At 41.0% G+C, this 15,161-nt stretch overlaps 1 protein-coding gene across 3 annotated transcripts in view; it reads right to left on the bottom strand.

Annotated features, from left to right (window-relative positions):
- Window positions 1–4,322: 4,322 nt before the first annotated feature.
- LOC139731554 (probable JmjC domain-containing histone demethylation protein 2C) overlaps window positions 4,323–15,161 on the bottom strand; it is a 177,068-nt gene continuing 166,229 nt past the window's right edge. For all 3 annotated transcript variants that reach the window (XM_071642438.1, XM_071642440.1, XM_071642439.1), the window contains 8 exons: window positions 14,833–14,957; window positions 13,693–14,388; window positions 13,096–13,267; window positions 12,343–12,564; window positions 11,747–11,878; window positions 10,438–10,577; window positions 9,657–9,833; window positions 4,323–9,112 (listed from right to left, as the gene is read on the bottom strand). In XM_071642438.1, coding sequence (XP_071498539.1) covers window positions 8,708–9,112; window positions 9,657–9,833; window positions 10,438–10,577; window positions 11,747–11,878; window positions 12,343–12,564; window positions 13,096–13,267; window positions 13,693–14,388; window positions 14,833–14,957 — 2,069 coding nt within the window. In that variant the 3' untranslated portion in view covers window positions 4,323–8,707. The remainder of the gene's footprint in view (window positions 9,113–9,656; window positions 9,834–10,437; window positions 10,578–11,746; window positions 11,879–12,342; window positions 12,565–13,095; window positions 13,268–13,692; window positions 14,389–14,832; window positions 14,958–15,161) is intronic.

Here is a 15,161-nt window from a genome sequence, read left to right as displayed (position 1 = left end):
ATATCCTTAATTTTGAGAATAAGCTTACTTGGAGGCCAAGCTTGTAGGTAAGTATGAGGTGCCAAGTGTAGCATGGTCAGCTTTTTCATCACAAAATGACAATTTCTTGACAACGTTTTTTGTTGTTGTTGACAAATGATAATTTTGTAAGTGAAATACAATTTCGTCGACAAAATAGCAATTTTGTTGTGAAATTGTCATTTCGTTGACAAAATTGATGTCACTTGTCAACAGAAAAAAAAAATTTAGTTGTGAAATGAGACCATGCGACACTTGGCGCCCTATACTTAAATACAAGCTTGTCCTCGTAGTTAGCTTATCCTCGAAGTTAAGGATCACTGTCTGAATGTAACTATTGTACAACAGCCACTTGATGGAAATTTTAAACCGACATGAACAATCTTGACAATTTACATTGGAGGCATCCTGAAACTCCTTCAGCTCAAATGACATTTTCCTTTGTTCTGTTCTGTGTTCTCTTACACTTATTGTTTTTCCTGTTTCATATTTGCCAAAGTAGGAGGCCTTCTGATGCAAAATTTGCCAAATGCCAATTGCATTCTGATGCACATTGCCATTATCAGATGTCCTGAAATTTCCATACAATATACATGTAGTAGTAAAGTCTTGCAAATGAGGCTTAATAATTTGGGGTTGAGGGTGATATCATATGTATGCATGCAGACTCAGTGCAGAGTCCTTGTGGTTTAAAGTGCTCATAGGTCACAAACCAGGGAAATGAATGTTCAGAGAGTCTCTCTACATACCATGTGGAATTAATGCAGTGTTTAGTCAGGAGGGGAATGATGGTGACAAAAGAACAAAACAAAAACAAAAACAGTTTGCATATAACCATAATGGATTATTGTATTGTATTCAGCTGAAATCTATGTGGAGTTTGAAATTGTGCTTTCGATGGAACTTATTGTATTTTTTAGTATTTAATAGAGGCGTTATTATTTGTTGTTCACCTTAGATGCAGATTTCAATGACACGATAGCATCCCTATGTTTTAAATGATGGGAAATAGACTGCAATCAACAGACACCTGGGCCCCGCTTCATGTAGCACTCTGAACAACTGTGACCAACCACGATCACAGTTACTACATGTATGTCAGCAGCCACTTAGGCACAGCAGTTTTGTAGTTCTGAGTTCTGAGTTAGATTTCGCCAGATTCATAATCTCACATGCAATGGACCCATATTAAGATTTACAATCACTGTGTGACAAAACAATGCATCATATACTGTAGTTATAAAAAAAAAAAGAAAAGAAAAGACTTAAATATCCTCTGTGCTCTGGTTTTCTTTGTCTTATGGCCCTAACTGAGTAAATTCTAATCTACACACACAGACACACAAAGGAAATTTCAGCAAGCCAAATAACATGCTTTGATTGATATGGCCATTTTCTAATCGATAAAGGCCGTCATCCTTTCACCTCACAATTCGTCTCCCAAATCTGTTGTTTTTAAATAATGATAATAAATGCAGTACTTGTGATGCACCATTGATCTAGTAACCCATTCTGAGGTGCAAATTCCACCATAAGCTCACACAAAATCTATTTCCTTGCATGAAGAGCAGGACACATACATGTACATTGAACTTCAGATAGCAAGGTATTGTAACATACAACAAAACAAAAGATGTGTATATTGTAGATACATGTATCAACTTTTCTTTCTTGTTTTTGACTGTATTTATATCATGTCCATTTTGATGTTGTTTGTATGAATAAATAAATGTGCCACGTAACTATTTGAACATCTTACTTCTTTATTTTTATTTTTCTGCTTACCAGTTGATGGATGGTTGCCCATTTCCTTTGTCAGTTTTCACGAGAAAAATCTTGCATTCCCAACTGTCTTGCTATAAAAGGTTCGCCTGTACATATTATGTACTGTACCACAACTGTATTTGGAGGATAATGTAAACATCTGTAGACTCTGCAGGTGAAGTGCAAACTTGAGGTCTATGGAACCATGATGTACACAGTGCAGCACATATCACAATGAAAAATTAGATTTTAAAGGGGAATGACATCCAAACATACATGTGGACCAAGTCAACGCAGCAATATTAGCAGAACACATCAGCGAAAGTTTGATGAAAATTGGACAATCCATTCAAAAGTTATGAATTTTTAAAGTTTTGGAGCAGCCATTGCTGGATGAAGAGAAAACATGTGCACTTGTACTACAGTTTGTAATGTCATAATACAATTGTACAGTTTGAAGAATATAAAGATATAAAGAATATAAAGAAAACATGCAATTTTTTTTTTTTTCAATGAAAGGACACATTGCGCATGGCAGATTGTCATTAACGCTCTCCCCTGCACATGGCAGATTGTCATTACAGTACTTCCCTGTATATAGCAGATTATCGTTAGGGTATGGGAGTGCGCATAAGGTTAACAACATTCTGCCATGTGCTGGGAAGGGCGTTTACAGCTATCTGCCATGACGCACGACGATATATTACATGGAAGCCTATGTTTTCCCTTTAGTGTGTGTGTGTGAGTGCACTTTTCTGTTTCATATCAATCTGTAGGGGTCTCCCCAATATTCTTATTTTGTTGGCCTTCAGGTAGCCAATCTTGCTTTTGGTTTGATTTTTTGTTTATTTCTCTATAACTTGATCCTTCTCTGTGTTTTTCGCGTGTGTGCTTTTGTGTGCGAGTGTCACTGAACATCCACAGCAGTAAGGAGATGTTATAGAACCAGGAGCATTCATTGAACATAACATTCATAACGCGTTAGGGATGGGCTGATTTTGCTTCAATACGCATTTCCCATAGACACTTCCCCCAAGTATACTCAGGACTCGTCCTCAATGGGTTAATACTTTTGGGGAAAAGGAATTGATATTTGCAATGTGAGGTCTATGAAGACTGACAAGCTTGGCTTCAAACTTGAGGGGGAAAAAGTATGCCTTCTGTGAATAAGGAAATGCAATACATTTTACCAATATTCTTGATAAAATGGGTTAAAGAATGAAGCCAATCGGAAGTGCTGAAATGAGTCACTTGTGCACTCTTATTTTTATTCATTTGAAGCAATGAGCAGCAAAAAAAGTGTAACTGCACGCTCACTGATGTCATAATATACAACACGATATCTGTTGCAAGCTCGTGCGCAATCATTGTACACAACTTCTAAGTCTGCGTTCAGTGTGTTATGTATGCGTTTTGGAACATTATGTCTGGACATCTTGGCTTTAGAGCAAGTTTTACATGTAGCTGACTGGTATTGATATTTACCCATAAAGGAACATGTAAAGTAGTTCATAGAGCCATTCTATAAAACAATGGACAGGTTTAAGTTTGTGACAATAGTTGGAGATGCAGCTCACTCCAAGTATTTCCAATGTCATGCATGTTGCACCATTGGTAAATACCCTTGAAAATGCTTCATCTCCACTATTAAACGCACTCTTATATGTGCATTACAGTCAACCTTGCACAAGTCCAATCTATTTGGACTGAATAAATGGCTTTGACTTAGAGAAAATTTCACTTATGAGGGCTTAAAATCAATAGAATATAAAGAGAAGAGGACTTGAAAAGACCTAGGCAATTAATTGACTTATGTGAGGTTGACTTAAAAAATGCAAGGTTGACTGCATTTGTAAAATGTTGCATTCGGGAGTTGTTTTCACCCTTAAAAAAAAAAAAAACTACATCTAAACTCTCTCTTTCCAGCAAACACATGTTCTCTCCCTCTTCCTCCTTTCCCCCTTCTTTCTCTCTCTTTCACACACACACACACACACACACACTCACTCACACACACACACACACACGCACACACGCACACACGCACACACGCACACACGCACACACACACACGCACACACACACGCACACACACACACACACACACACACACACACACGGGAATGCACTCATGCATAATGTCCCTGTATTCACATAAAATCTTTCTCTTCAATCTGTCACTGTGCTGTGTAACATACTGTTAATGTGGAAATTTTAGTGGAGTGGAAGTGTTCGTAGCATTTTGGTGACATGAAACTAGTGCGAAAATTAAAGCACGCAAGTTTCTTTGCTTGTCATATGTACATTGTAATTACATATTTTGTATTTTGATTCTGCGGAATTCAAAACAAGCAAAATTCCTGTTACCCCATCAAGCACAAAATTTACTCATGCAAAAATTTTCACTTCTGTAGTAGTCTCCGCCATACAAAAAAAAAAAAAAAAAAAATCCATTCACATGTTCACCTCTAACTACTCAACAACAGAAAAATGACAAATAGCAAGTTTTCATTTTCAATTTGAGTTTTTTTGTTATTTGTTTTAGTCAACTGTATAACAAGATTTTTCTTCCATTTTTTTTCTTTTTTAGCAAGCAAAGCCATGCACAAGTCAACTGATTTCATAAAATAAGAATGTCATATTCACAATAATGTACAGAGACACACAATAGTATCCTATATAATATCTGAGTTTCTGCTCCAGCAAAACATTCAACACAGTGGTTATCTATGTTTTCCAGTTGTCGAACATTGTTCTTTCAGTCACCGAATCAAAACACATATACAGACGAGAAACTGAATCAGGTATACTCCTTACAAAAATATCACTATGGTCCTACATTATGTACAACTCCACGGAGACTTATCATTCACCGTGGAACAATTGAACTCCTCATTTCTTCTGCAGGTCCATTATTAATTTTTTTTTTCTTCTTCTTCATGTCATGTAAACACAAACATTTTTTCTTTCTATATAAACACAAAGAATCACAATCAAGGTGCATTTTTGTTTTTGTTTTTCTCATCCTTTTTTTTTTGAAGAAAACAAATATAAAAAGAAATCACTCGTCTGTTCCTAGGCTGGAAACATAAGTCACATGACGTAATGACTAAAATGAGATATATGTGGCTCACACAGAATTTCCTCACCTGTATTTACATTTACCACATAAGACTTGTGTAGGTCTTGTCACACAACACTCAAGTTCATCTTTAAAAAAAAAGGAAAAGAACAAAATAGGAGGGGGTGGGAAATGCATTTTTGATAGCAATCCGGTACAAATGAAATTTGTCTCCTCACTCAGTAAACAAAGGTTACTCCTATCCATGTTTCATGTTTGCTGTCCCCCCAAAAAACCAACAAAACTATTAAAAAAGAAAGAATGTACACCATAAAGTATAAGCAAAAGGGAGGAAGAAATTACTTTAAAAGCACATTTCCCATGAAGTTGTGATACTAAATTCACTTACATGTATTACTCATACCATCTGCTCAATTTAAAAAAAACAGAAGCAAAATCAAATACACTTAAAACAGAATAACAAACCCAATAGAAACCACTCTTGCACAAGACACTGAGTGCCTCAACAACGGACTGTTAGCTATCGTAAGTAGTATGAGCATCAAATTGGTGGCCTTAGTTAAGGCACATTACAAAATTTGAGGGGTTTTTTTTCACTGAAAGTTGACTATTTGTTTTTTTCTGTAGAATTGTTGTTAACCTCTAGAAGTCTTTTACATTTAGCAGCACCCAAGATGCTACATGCTTTGTGATATTCTCCTGCAAGGACCAATTAGCATCAAACAGGAAAGGAAGGAGAGGTAATCTTGAAGTTCATTTCATGGCACTGCAGACTAAAGCCATTTCTAACTTGACCTCATTTAATACAGCAGGGGCTGCTAATTTAGATAGACAGAAACAAAATCTTACATCGCAACAATGAATACCTTTTCCTTTTCCACCACAAATGTTACTGATGGAGGTTGTGTTTTCCCTTTTCTTAATGAGGCACAATAGTTTTGGTCATAAAGGTTTTCCTCTAGTAGAGTCTTAACAAGAAATCACTCGTTTCATTTGATTATGGCATCCACCACTACCTAAAAACAAAACAAATGTTTAAAAAAAATGCTCCATTTTACCAAGAACAAACAATGCAAAACAAAGTGGAATGTTTCAAAGAATTTCAAAGCTAAAATCCATCACTTTGATGGAATTCATCTCTTCTGTTTGGTTACGATTCGGGTCTCACTACATTTCTCCCTCGTACACACATTAATCGCGATAACAGCCTTTTCACCGTGCACATCCCCTAGCATGGGAATAAATTCCAGCCTTGCATATTGAACTGACTTACTTTACACACCTCTGCGGCTGAAGCAATGCAACAACACTTCAAAACCATCACACTCCTTACGAACAAAGCAGAAGTGGTCATGTTTCCTTGGACACGAAGTGTTGCATCGCAGCGAAGACAAAATATACCTAGAACAGCTGACAGCAACCGCTTCAAGTGATCATAAATGCACTCGCGCACAGCATGCGGGCGGGCAAGCACCGAGGAAATAATTCCACCATCATTCCACGACCGGGCCGAGAGCCACTGGCTCAGCCCCAGCACATTCCAAATGCTTTCATTCCCAGCGTATCATTGTCTCGCACAGCCCATTCTTGCAACACTATGTCAATACTTCGCTTCTAGAAACTGTGTTCCCTCTAATCACCCTTGGCATGAACACCTCCACAAAGAAAATGCTACACATGCCACTGCCTAGTTCTCCATGTCATACATACACTCGCTCACACACACACACACAAATGCACGCACACTTGTCTATATACACACAACCAGTTGTAATACAGAGGTTGGTTAATACCATCTTCCTGAATGCTACATCACAATATCTAAACCATTCATGTATTATCATCTCTCCCTGTCCTCACTGTCAAATAATTGAAAAGAAAAAAAAAAATCAATCTTACTAGTGAAAAAGAAGCTGATGCATAGCAGCACATTTCACATTAAATTTCTATTTCTGCACAATAGACTATATCTTAATCTGTCCCCAAGATGAGGTCATTGTTTTGTTTTGTGTGTTTTAATTTCATGTTTTGCAATGTATTAAAGCACCTCTCTAAAATTTACGAGTGAGGTATTTCAAGTATGCCCGTCAGCTGTGCTCTGCACTACAAGTACATGCTTCATACACACATAAATTCCTTTCCAATTCATTTGTAAGACCCATTGTGGATCATTCCTCACAAGCACATGGTACCACTGCTTGAGATGTTACACACATATTCCTTTCCAATTCATTCGTGAGACCCACTGTGGATCATTCCTTACAAGCACACAGTACCATTGCTTGAGATGCTTCACAGATGCTAATTGCTCACCATGATTTTTGTGACGCACCTTTCCCTTTTTCTTAGTAGAAAATCAGCTCAACTGAAATACTTCTGCAAAAATGTATAAAACATCACTAAATAATCAAAACGCAATTCATTTGTTTCCTCATTTCAGCTTCAAAAAACGAAGTCATCAGCTTGGTTGATGTCAGCTCAACGGAGAAGTCTTGAGAAAATAGAATAACACTACTCAGATAGTCAGAACAAAACTCCACTGGTCTCTATCACAGCATGAAAGCAAAGTGTGCCACTTCTACATTGAAATCAATTCAGCTGAGTAGTTTCTGAAATGGTATAAAGCATCTCTTAAATCAGAACATAATTCATTGGTTTCTATCACAGCTTCAAACAATGAAGTAAACCAATGCTGAAATAAATTTCCTCTGGCAATTCTTAAATAGATTCTTATCTTACAATCAATAGATTTGTCAATACTTCATTTCCAGCAAGTTGATTGCTCTGCTCTGTTCTTTTCATCTTGATAGCCACTCGAGGGAGCTATACCATATTCATTTCCATTTCTCCCTTCTATGCTCGCAACGTGAGTCAACATTTACAGTAGATGCAGCTCATTTTTTTCTGAAGAAATGGCATGGTTGATAACAGGCTTAACTTGAGCACAAGGATGTATTCTGGGCAATGACCACAAACATAGACAATGAATGGCTCACTTACAATGCAACAAGTAAAACAAAGTTGTCACTTGTAATAATGGCTTAGAGCTACTGGCAGGTTTAACAGCTTTCACAAATGTCTTTGAAACTAGTCATGTAACATGTGTTAACTTTGTGTGAAATGGCAGGTATATCAGGCTTTGACCGACAGGCATTTCCAAAACACTTCCCGGAACCTGCCGTTTTCCACTCCCACTGTACGCTCCAGCAGAAAGGAAGCTAATACTTCAGTGGGCTGTTGAAAAGTGTGACGTTTACACACATACATTTCCCTACTAACACAGTCTTTTTGTGTGTTTGAGAGACAAGGGGGAAGAGGTATTTCACACCATCAGGTCTACCTCCAACTTTCCTGAGACTGCAAGTTGTGAAACGGTACGGGAGATCACCTGAATCTACTGAAGGCAGTTGATCAGAAAGGAAACCCTACGATGACCGACCGACACTCCCAATGCATGGATAACTCCTCTGTCTCTACTTGGCTTGGTACTCTCTACAGAGTGTGGCACAGACATCCTAGATACAGACGCACACACACACGCACACACACACCCACATACACCCACAAAGGAAGAGAGTGCAGGGCACTGCCAGCACCAGCCAAGAGACGGCCCTCGAGGAAGATGGAGGTGTTCCCAGAAGCATCACGAATGTGTCGTGTCGCAAGTCACACACATCTCCTGGAAGGGGGCCACATTCACGGAGTGACATGGACGTTGCTGTGCTTGGAGATATTCCCCTTCAGACCAGGAGGGTGCCATTTAGCCATCCACCCATCCTTCCCTCAGTTCACCTGGCACCCAATCCTCTCCAGCTGCATAGCCCGCTTCTCCTGGGCTAATTGTCACGAGCTGCTACACGTGTTGCTACCCGCAACAGGAGGTGTGGATGCTGGGGAGGGCTTCGACGGGAGAGGTGGTTGTACGGAGGATGGCTGCTGTTGTGGCGGCCCCCCTCCCCCCTTGCTCCCTGCTCCCTGGCTATCTTTGGCTGCCAGCAGCGCATTGGGGTTGGCCTGCGGGGCGCTGGGAGCACTGCTACTGCTTCCCGGTGGTGGTTTGGTCATGAGGAGACCTATGGTGTCCTTGATGGCATGGTAGATGATGTTCTTGACCTGTAGCTTGTCCTCGTGGTTGGAGTGCGTGGCGCTCAGCTGCCGGAACTCTTGGGTCAGCCAGAAGCACTCACTGATGTGCTCCGGGGAGACGAAGTCCTCGGCTACCTTGATGGAGGAGTGCACATTTCTCACCTGGAAACAGAATTTCAAGAAGAACAATGCTGTGTCACAGACCTGGAGACAAATTCCACTCATTATACAGCTAAATGTCGGGCATTCCCTTGTTATCACCTTGTAACAGTGGCAGGCACACACTTACTTCGCAAATATGAATTTCAGTATCTTTAGTAGCAGTGAAAACAAAATCTGCCTCGCTTGGAGCCAGAAATTTGGCATTTTCATTTTTTCCATTTTTTTTTTTTTTTTTTTTTTTGGGGGGGGGGGTTACTTAACTTTAGTCACATGGGGATGATATCCTGCAGCTTTTTGTAGGTACAGACCTTATGTATCATTGAGGACAAACAGCTCAGACAATCTTTCAACTGCATTCTCTCAGATAATCTTTCAACTGCAAATGTCTCATTTCAGCCATGCCATGGCCACGGCTGTTAATTCTATTAGCATGGTCTGGTGTACAACAATCACATCACCATAAAACTTCTACCATAATGAAGCATCAATGCAACAAATCTTCTCTGGAAAATGGACCGTGTGTGATGAGAACTGCAGACCCTACCTGGTGGGGAGCACCCGCCGGGATGAAGATGGCATCCCCCCAGCACTGGGCGATGGCCCAGCCCTGCACCCCATATTCCTTGTACAACCGATCCAGGAGGGCGTTGTCCAGATACCAGCTCTGGTCATGGATCGGGTCATGGTCTGCCGGCACCTCCTCGCCCTGCTCCTTGGACAGCTGGGGGTGGGGGGGGGGGGGGGGGGGGGGGACAGTGTTAAAACATACCTGAATTCAGATTCTTACTCATACTGTGAAGCACAGAGCAGTAACAACATCATATAAGCAATTACAACATCATATAATCACTTTGACTCTGTAACAAGCAATCTGTAAACACTACAAATAGTATAACAAAGAGTGCGTTAATTCATTGAAATGAATTTTAAAAAGTGATGCTGTTCTGAGTAAGTCAGTTTTCCACTCACACATACCATCATAATGACTGGGGATTACATCATCTGTACTGTCTGGTTGACAATTGTACTAAATATGGCACACGGCTGTTGATAACAGACTTCCTATGATCATGGCACACCCACACTTTGTGATTTTTAAGATTGTTACAGCACAGCTTTACTGATGGAACAGTTTCTGAAAAAAGGGTAATGATTGTGGTAGGTAAATCAGGGGTTCTTTTGTGTCAGAGCACTGCTACATAGTGAAAAGAAGTTACAGTGGGGAAAAAAATTAAACAACTGAAATGACAATTATCACCACCATCATCATCAACATCATTATCATCATCATAATCAACACCATCATCATAGGGGAGGAGACTGACCTTGATGAGGAACTGCCTGATCTTGTTGGTGTCAGCGGCCCGGAAGAGGTGCCAGATGGCGCCTGGTCTCTCTCCCTTCTCCTGCACCCTCTTCTTGGTCTGCTCGTCTTGACACATGTGCTCAACAGCTTCTAGCGCTTCTGTGGTGGGAGGTACAGCATTTTTTTTTTTTTTTTTGTTATTCAGTAGAGGTCATGGTAAGGTTGTATCAGAATGCATTTCCATAATTACAGATGAACTTAATGCAAAATATGGAATGTGACCATACTCCACAACATGGGGTTGTCTAGACATATCTATCAAATTACTGGCAAGAGCACCACACAAGGCATAAGTCTACCAAAATGAAGAATATGAAATTGTGATGTATCTTTGCACAGGAGCCGGGAATAAATAAAAATCTCTTTCTCATTAAGTTATGATATTTCTACTCAGTTTCTTAATTCTTTTTTTACCTCTTTCCTTCTGAGGGAGATTATCTACAATTTTGATATCAAAAACTTGGGGAAAAAAAAAACAATTGGCAGAAGATTAGTCAGAGAGAACAGCAAATTGACATCATTTCAAACAATATGCAAATATTACTGCTTTGTGCTTTCAGATTTGGTTGACTAATGCGTACATGCACAAATGAGTAAAGAAAAAAAGTTTATGCATTGAGTAATTTTCAAGGTATTGAGGAAAAGTATAATTTCAGTATCAAATGGGAAAATAGCATTATCTAAACCTGGCCTTTGACCTTTGACCTCACAGTTCCAAAGAGAATCACTGTTAGGTTGAACATGCATAAATATGTAAGTTTCATGATGATACCTGGAGTTACTTTCGAGATATGGAGGAAAAAGTGCAATTTAGCACTTTCACTTGACCTTTGACCTTTGACCTTTTGGCAAGAAACTTCCCCAAAAATATATATTGGGTAATGCATGCCATACATCAAGTTTAAAAAAAAAAAACCTTCAGGCATATTGCATTCTAAGGAAAGTAGTGATATTTTGAGGAGTTGACCTTGACCTTTGACCCCCTGACCTTTGACCCACGACCCCAACCTTCCTAGATAATCACTGCCCATCAGTACAAGCATATATACTAAGTTCCATGAAGATACCTTGAACCATTTGCGAGATATGGAGAAAAACATGAAATAAAAACAACAAACTGACTACACTGAGAGAAACCCGATGGCGAAATGAATGACTTCATAATCCTCTAATGCTCGACCCCTGCCAAATCTGTTTAATCTGTGTTCATTTCTGATCACAGAAACCTGGCAAAAGTGCCTGGACTTGAAAATGAGTGCCTAACTCACCCCTCTCATACTGGTCACACGTCTCGTTGCTATCCTCACTCTTGGGCATCCCGACGTACACCATGACGTTGACCGCATCTGAGATGTCCAGATGGAGGTTGGTGGTGCCACATGACTGGTAGCGGGCAAGGCCTAAGCAGGGTTCAGGGGGATGAAGGTGGAAGTCAGTACCAGCGAAAACAATTGCACACACAAAGCAATGATTAAGAAGCTTTAAATTCATATTTGTCACATACTGACAAATTTAATGATCCAACCTTAATGATCATCTCTGGGTATAAAGTTCTTGTCTATTGAGGCCACTAGTTTTGATTTTCTTTAAAGAATCTCGCCAAGGAGTGAAAGCTCTTCACAAAGACATCAAGTCAATTTGCGCTATGCATCCTTTTCCTTTTGGATGGTCGTTATCAGGACTGTGGTGAAACAGATGAGTGTTTTAAGTTATAAAGGGATGGTAAAGATATCGATGAGTAATAGCACCAAAGTGGGATGTAGCGGGTAATGAATGAGGGATAACTTGGAGGTGGTACAACACGCAAATATGGTGGAGGAGAGCGAAGTTTTGATGAGGGAGGGAGTGTGCAAAAGGAACTTACCGTAGGCATTGTACATCTTGGGGCCGAGGTCGGGCTTGACAAAGAAGTCTGGCAGCCTGGAGGAGAGGTTGAGCTTGCCGTCCCTCCTGGTGTAATCCGGGAGGGGCAGGTTGTTCATCAGGTCCTGGAAGTGCTGGGGTAGCAGTTCGCTGAAGTCCTCGGCAGGAGGCCAGTCCTTCAGCTTGAGGATGATGGGTAAGCCCTGCTTGGTCTCCAGGCGATCTGTGGAGGGACAGACAGGTGGGGCAGGGCATCAGTACTAGATACATCAAGCTAAAGATCATCAGCTCCTCCAGGGTAAGGACTTGATATATCGGAAATCAAAAAATCTTTATTCATCGTAAATCAATCATTTATCATTCTTGTAGCTAGTTTCATAATGGTGAGTATATTTCTCAGCAAAAAATATCCAGATGTGCCATTGCTAGGTTTTTTATGCTTTTATGAAGCACCGGCATTGGTGATAACCATACGTGCAAATCAGATGGGGTGATGATCTCCTCGCTTCACAACATTTCACTCCCACAGATTTATTTACGAACTTACTGTACACATCAAGGTTTGGGTTTTTTAAAAAATCCTGACCTACACCTTTCATGCCTACACAAGTCACCACTGCTAGCTTATTTCAACACTGCAATAAGTAAAGGCAATGATGTGAATGATACAACATATTCTCATTGCTTCTAACTCCCTCAAAACTGAGAGCGTGGTCCAGACAACTCTCGATGGTGGTGCCTTCTCACTACTTACTCGAGATGTTCTCAAAGCCGTTCCAGAAGTCCCTCATGGGTGCTCCCGTGATGACATCCCCAGACCGACAGTCCACCAAGTCATTCTCCAGGTGGCCAAAGCGGGCGTTGAAGTTGGTCGGGTGCCACAAGGTCTTGTCTAGCTGCTTGTGGACATTGCTGACCAGGACAGGCTTTTGTGGTGGAGGGATGAAGCAAGGGAGAAACATCATACATAAATGATATGGTTGCAACTGACAAAGTTTTTCTATATACATTCTAGCATTTTGACCAACACATTTGCCTCTTGCCACTTCTACTGAATGTAATTCCTCTCGTAACTAGTGTCAATCCTGAGTTTCTGTTCCTCAAATTTATTCTCATGATTCCCTGCAATGGCTTAAAAATGCTTTTGCATTTGCTTCCCTGTAATTACTAGTACAGGTACTTACGGTCTCGATTGAGATGGTTCTGTAACCAAAAGTTACATATTTACATTGTGTTTTGGATTCTAAAAATTTACAGTAAAAAAGGGACACATGTGAATGAGAACAGAATGTTCTAATATTGACAGTGATTCACATATCTTTTTCTTGTTGCCAAGCAATTCAATCCTCACCTCTCCTTTACTCCAGTGCTCCTGAAAGATCCTGAAGTTTCCTGTATGGGAAGGGTCGTGGAGCCTGAGTAGGCGGCCGTCACACAGCCAGGAGTGGGGTACGTCTGGGTAGAGAACGCTGGACTCCACCAGAGTGTTTCGGTTTGGTGCAACCCTCGCCTTCTTCACCGAGTTGGGGCTATCACATTCCAACGACGTCGAGAGCCGCGGCGTCTTGACCCCGCTCCGGTCCTTGCCCGGTGCTGCGATGTTCTGCTCCACCACGGTGGCGATGATGTCCTCGAAGGTGCTGGTCATGGTGCGCGACGTCCTCCTGGAGTTGCAGCCCATACTGGGCAGGAAGGCATTCAGCAAGCTGCCGTCCATGTTGCTGGGCTTGACCAGCTTGCCCGCCGTTTTAGTCAGAAGGTCCCGCAGTGTGGAGCATGGCTCACCCTTGGCATTGGTCACGTCGCCGTCCACCGAGCAGGCCTTGTCTGACTTGGAGGTGGCGTCGCTCTTCTTGCCCTCCATGCTGCCACGCTTGTCGTCCTGGGCGGTGGCGACGTCCGCCAGGAAGTCCAGGGCAGAGGTGGACGTGGGCAGCGACGTCAGCTTGGGCCGGTTGAGCCGCGCATTGACGAGGTGACCACTGAGGGCAGTTGATGATAGGATATCTTCCTTCTTTCCATCTGGAGACATCCTGCTGCTACTCGTCTGTGTGTCGATTAGTGAGAAAGCACAATGTTCCAATTTGCGGTTTATATCCCTAAGATTGTAGATCTGTTTCATATATCATACCATGCAAGTACTTGAAATTTTACCATAATCCAGTGCTTCAAACATTTCCAATTTGTGTCTCACTCATACAATGTCAATATCATCCTCATCTCCAAAAACTTGCATTCATCAGAAAAACAATGGCTCCCCACATTTACCATCATCTTGATGTATATCCACTGTGTTTGATCCCTCATATACTATAATTTTACACTAAACAGAACATGGGATTGAAAAAGACAGACGCCAGCACCCCTACCCCCTTAAAAAAAAAAAAACAAAAACAAAAACAAAACAAAACACACTATCAAGACAATGAGGCAGGAAACAGAAAGAGTTGAAGAAACAAAGCACAAGGCAGAGAGAGAGAGAAAGGCTCACCGGTGATGTGCCATTGACGATGGGGTGTTCCACACTGTTGGGGTGCTCTCCTAGACATGGACAGGCAGACGGGATCTTCCACTTGGTACACACCTGGTGAACCAGGGCACCCACATCCCACAGAGCTGGAAGGAAACATTTTGGAAAACGTTATTCATAGAGAAATATGAAAAGCATATTGCATCTTCACTGGCATCTGAGTGCCAGGCTGGTGACTAAAACTTCCTGCTTAAATTGAATGAAAAGTGCACACCTCGCACCAGAATATTTTTGACTCTTGAACAGGCACTATTGAGTTGAGTGTGTTACAATGTGCATCCAATAAACTC

Source organism: Diadema antillarum, unplaced genomic scaffold (genome assembly GCF_040938485.1).
Source record: "Diadema antillarum isolate AM-2024a unplaced genomic scaffold, OU_Dant_1.0 seq00000378_RagTag, whole genome shotgun sequence".
NCBI lineage: Eukaryota > Metazoa > Echinodermata > Echinoidea > Diadematoida > Diadematidae > Diadema > Diadema antillarum.
This window is presented reverse-complemented; position numbering and strand designations above follow the sequence as displayed.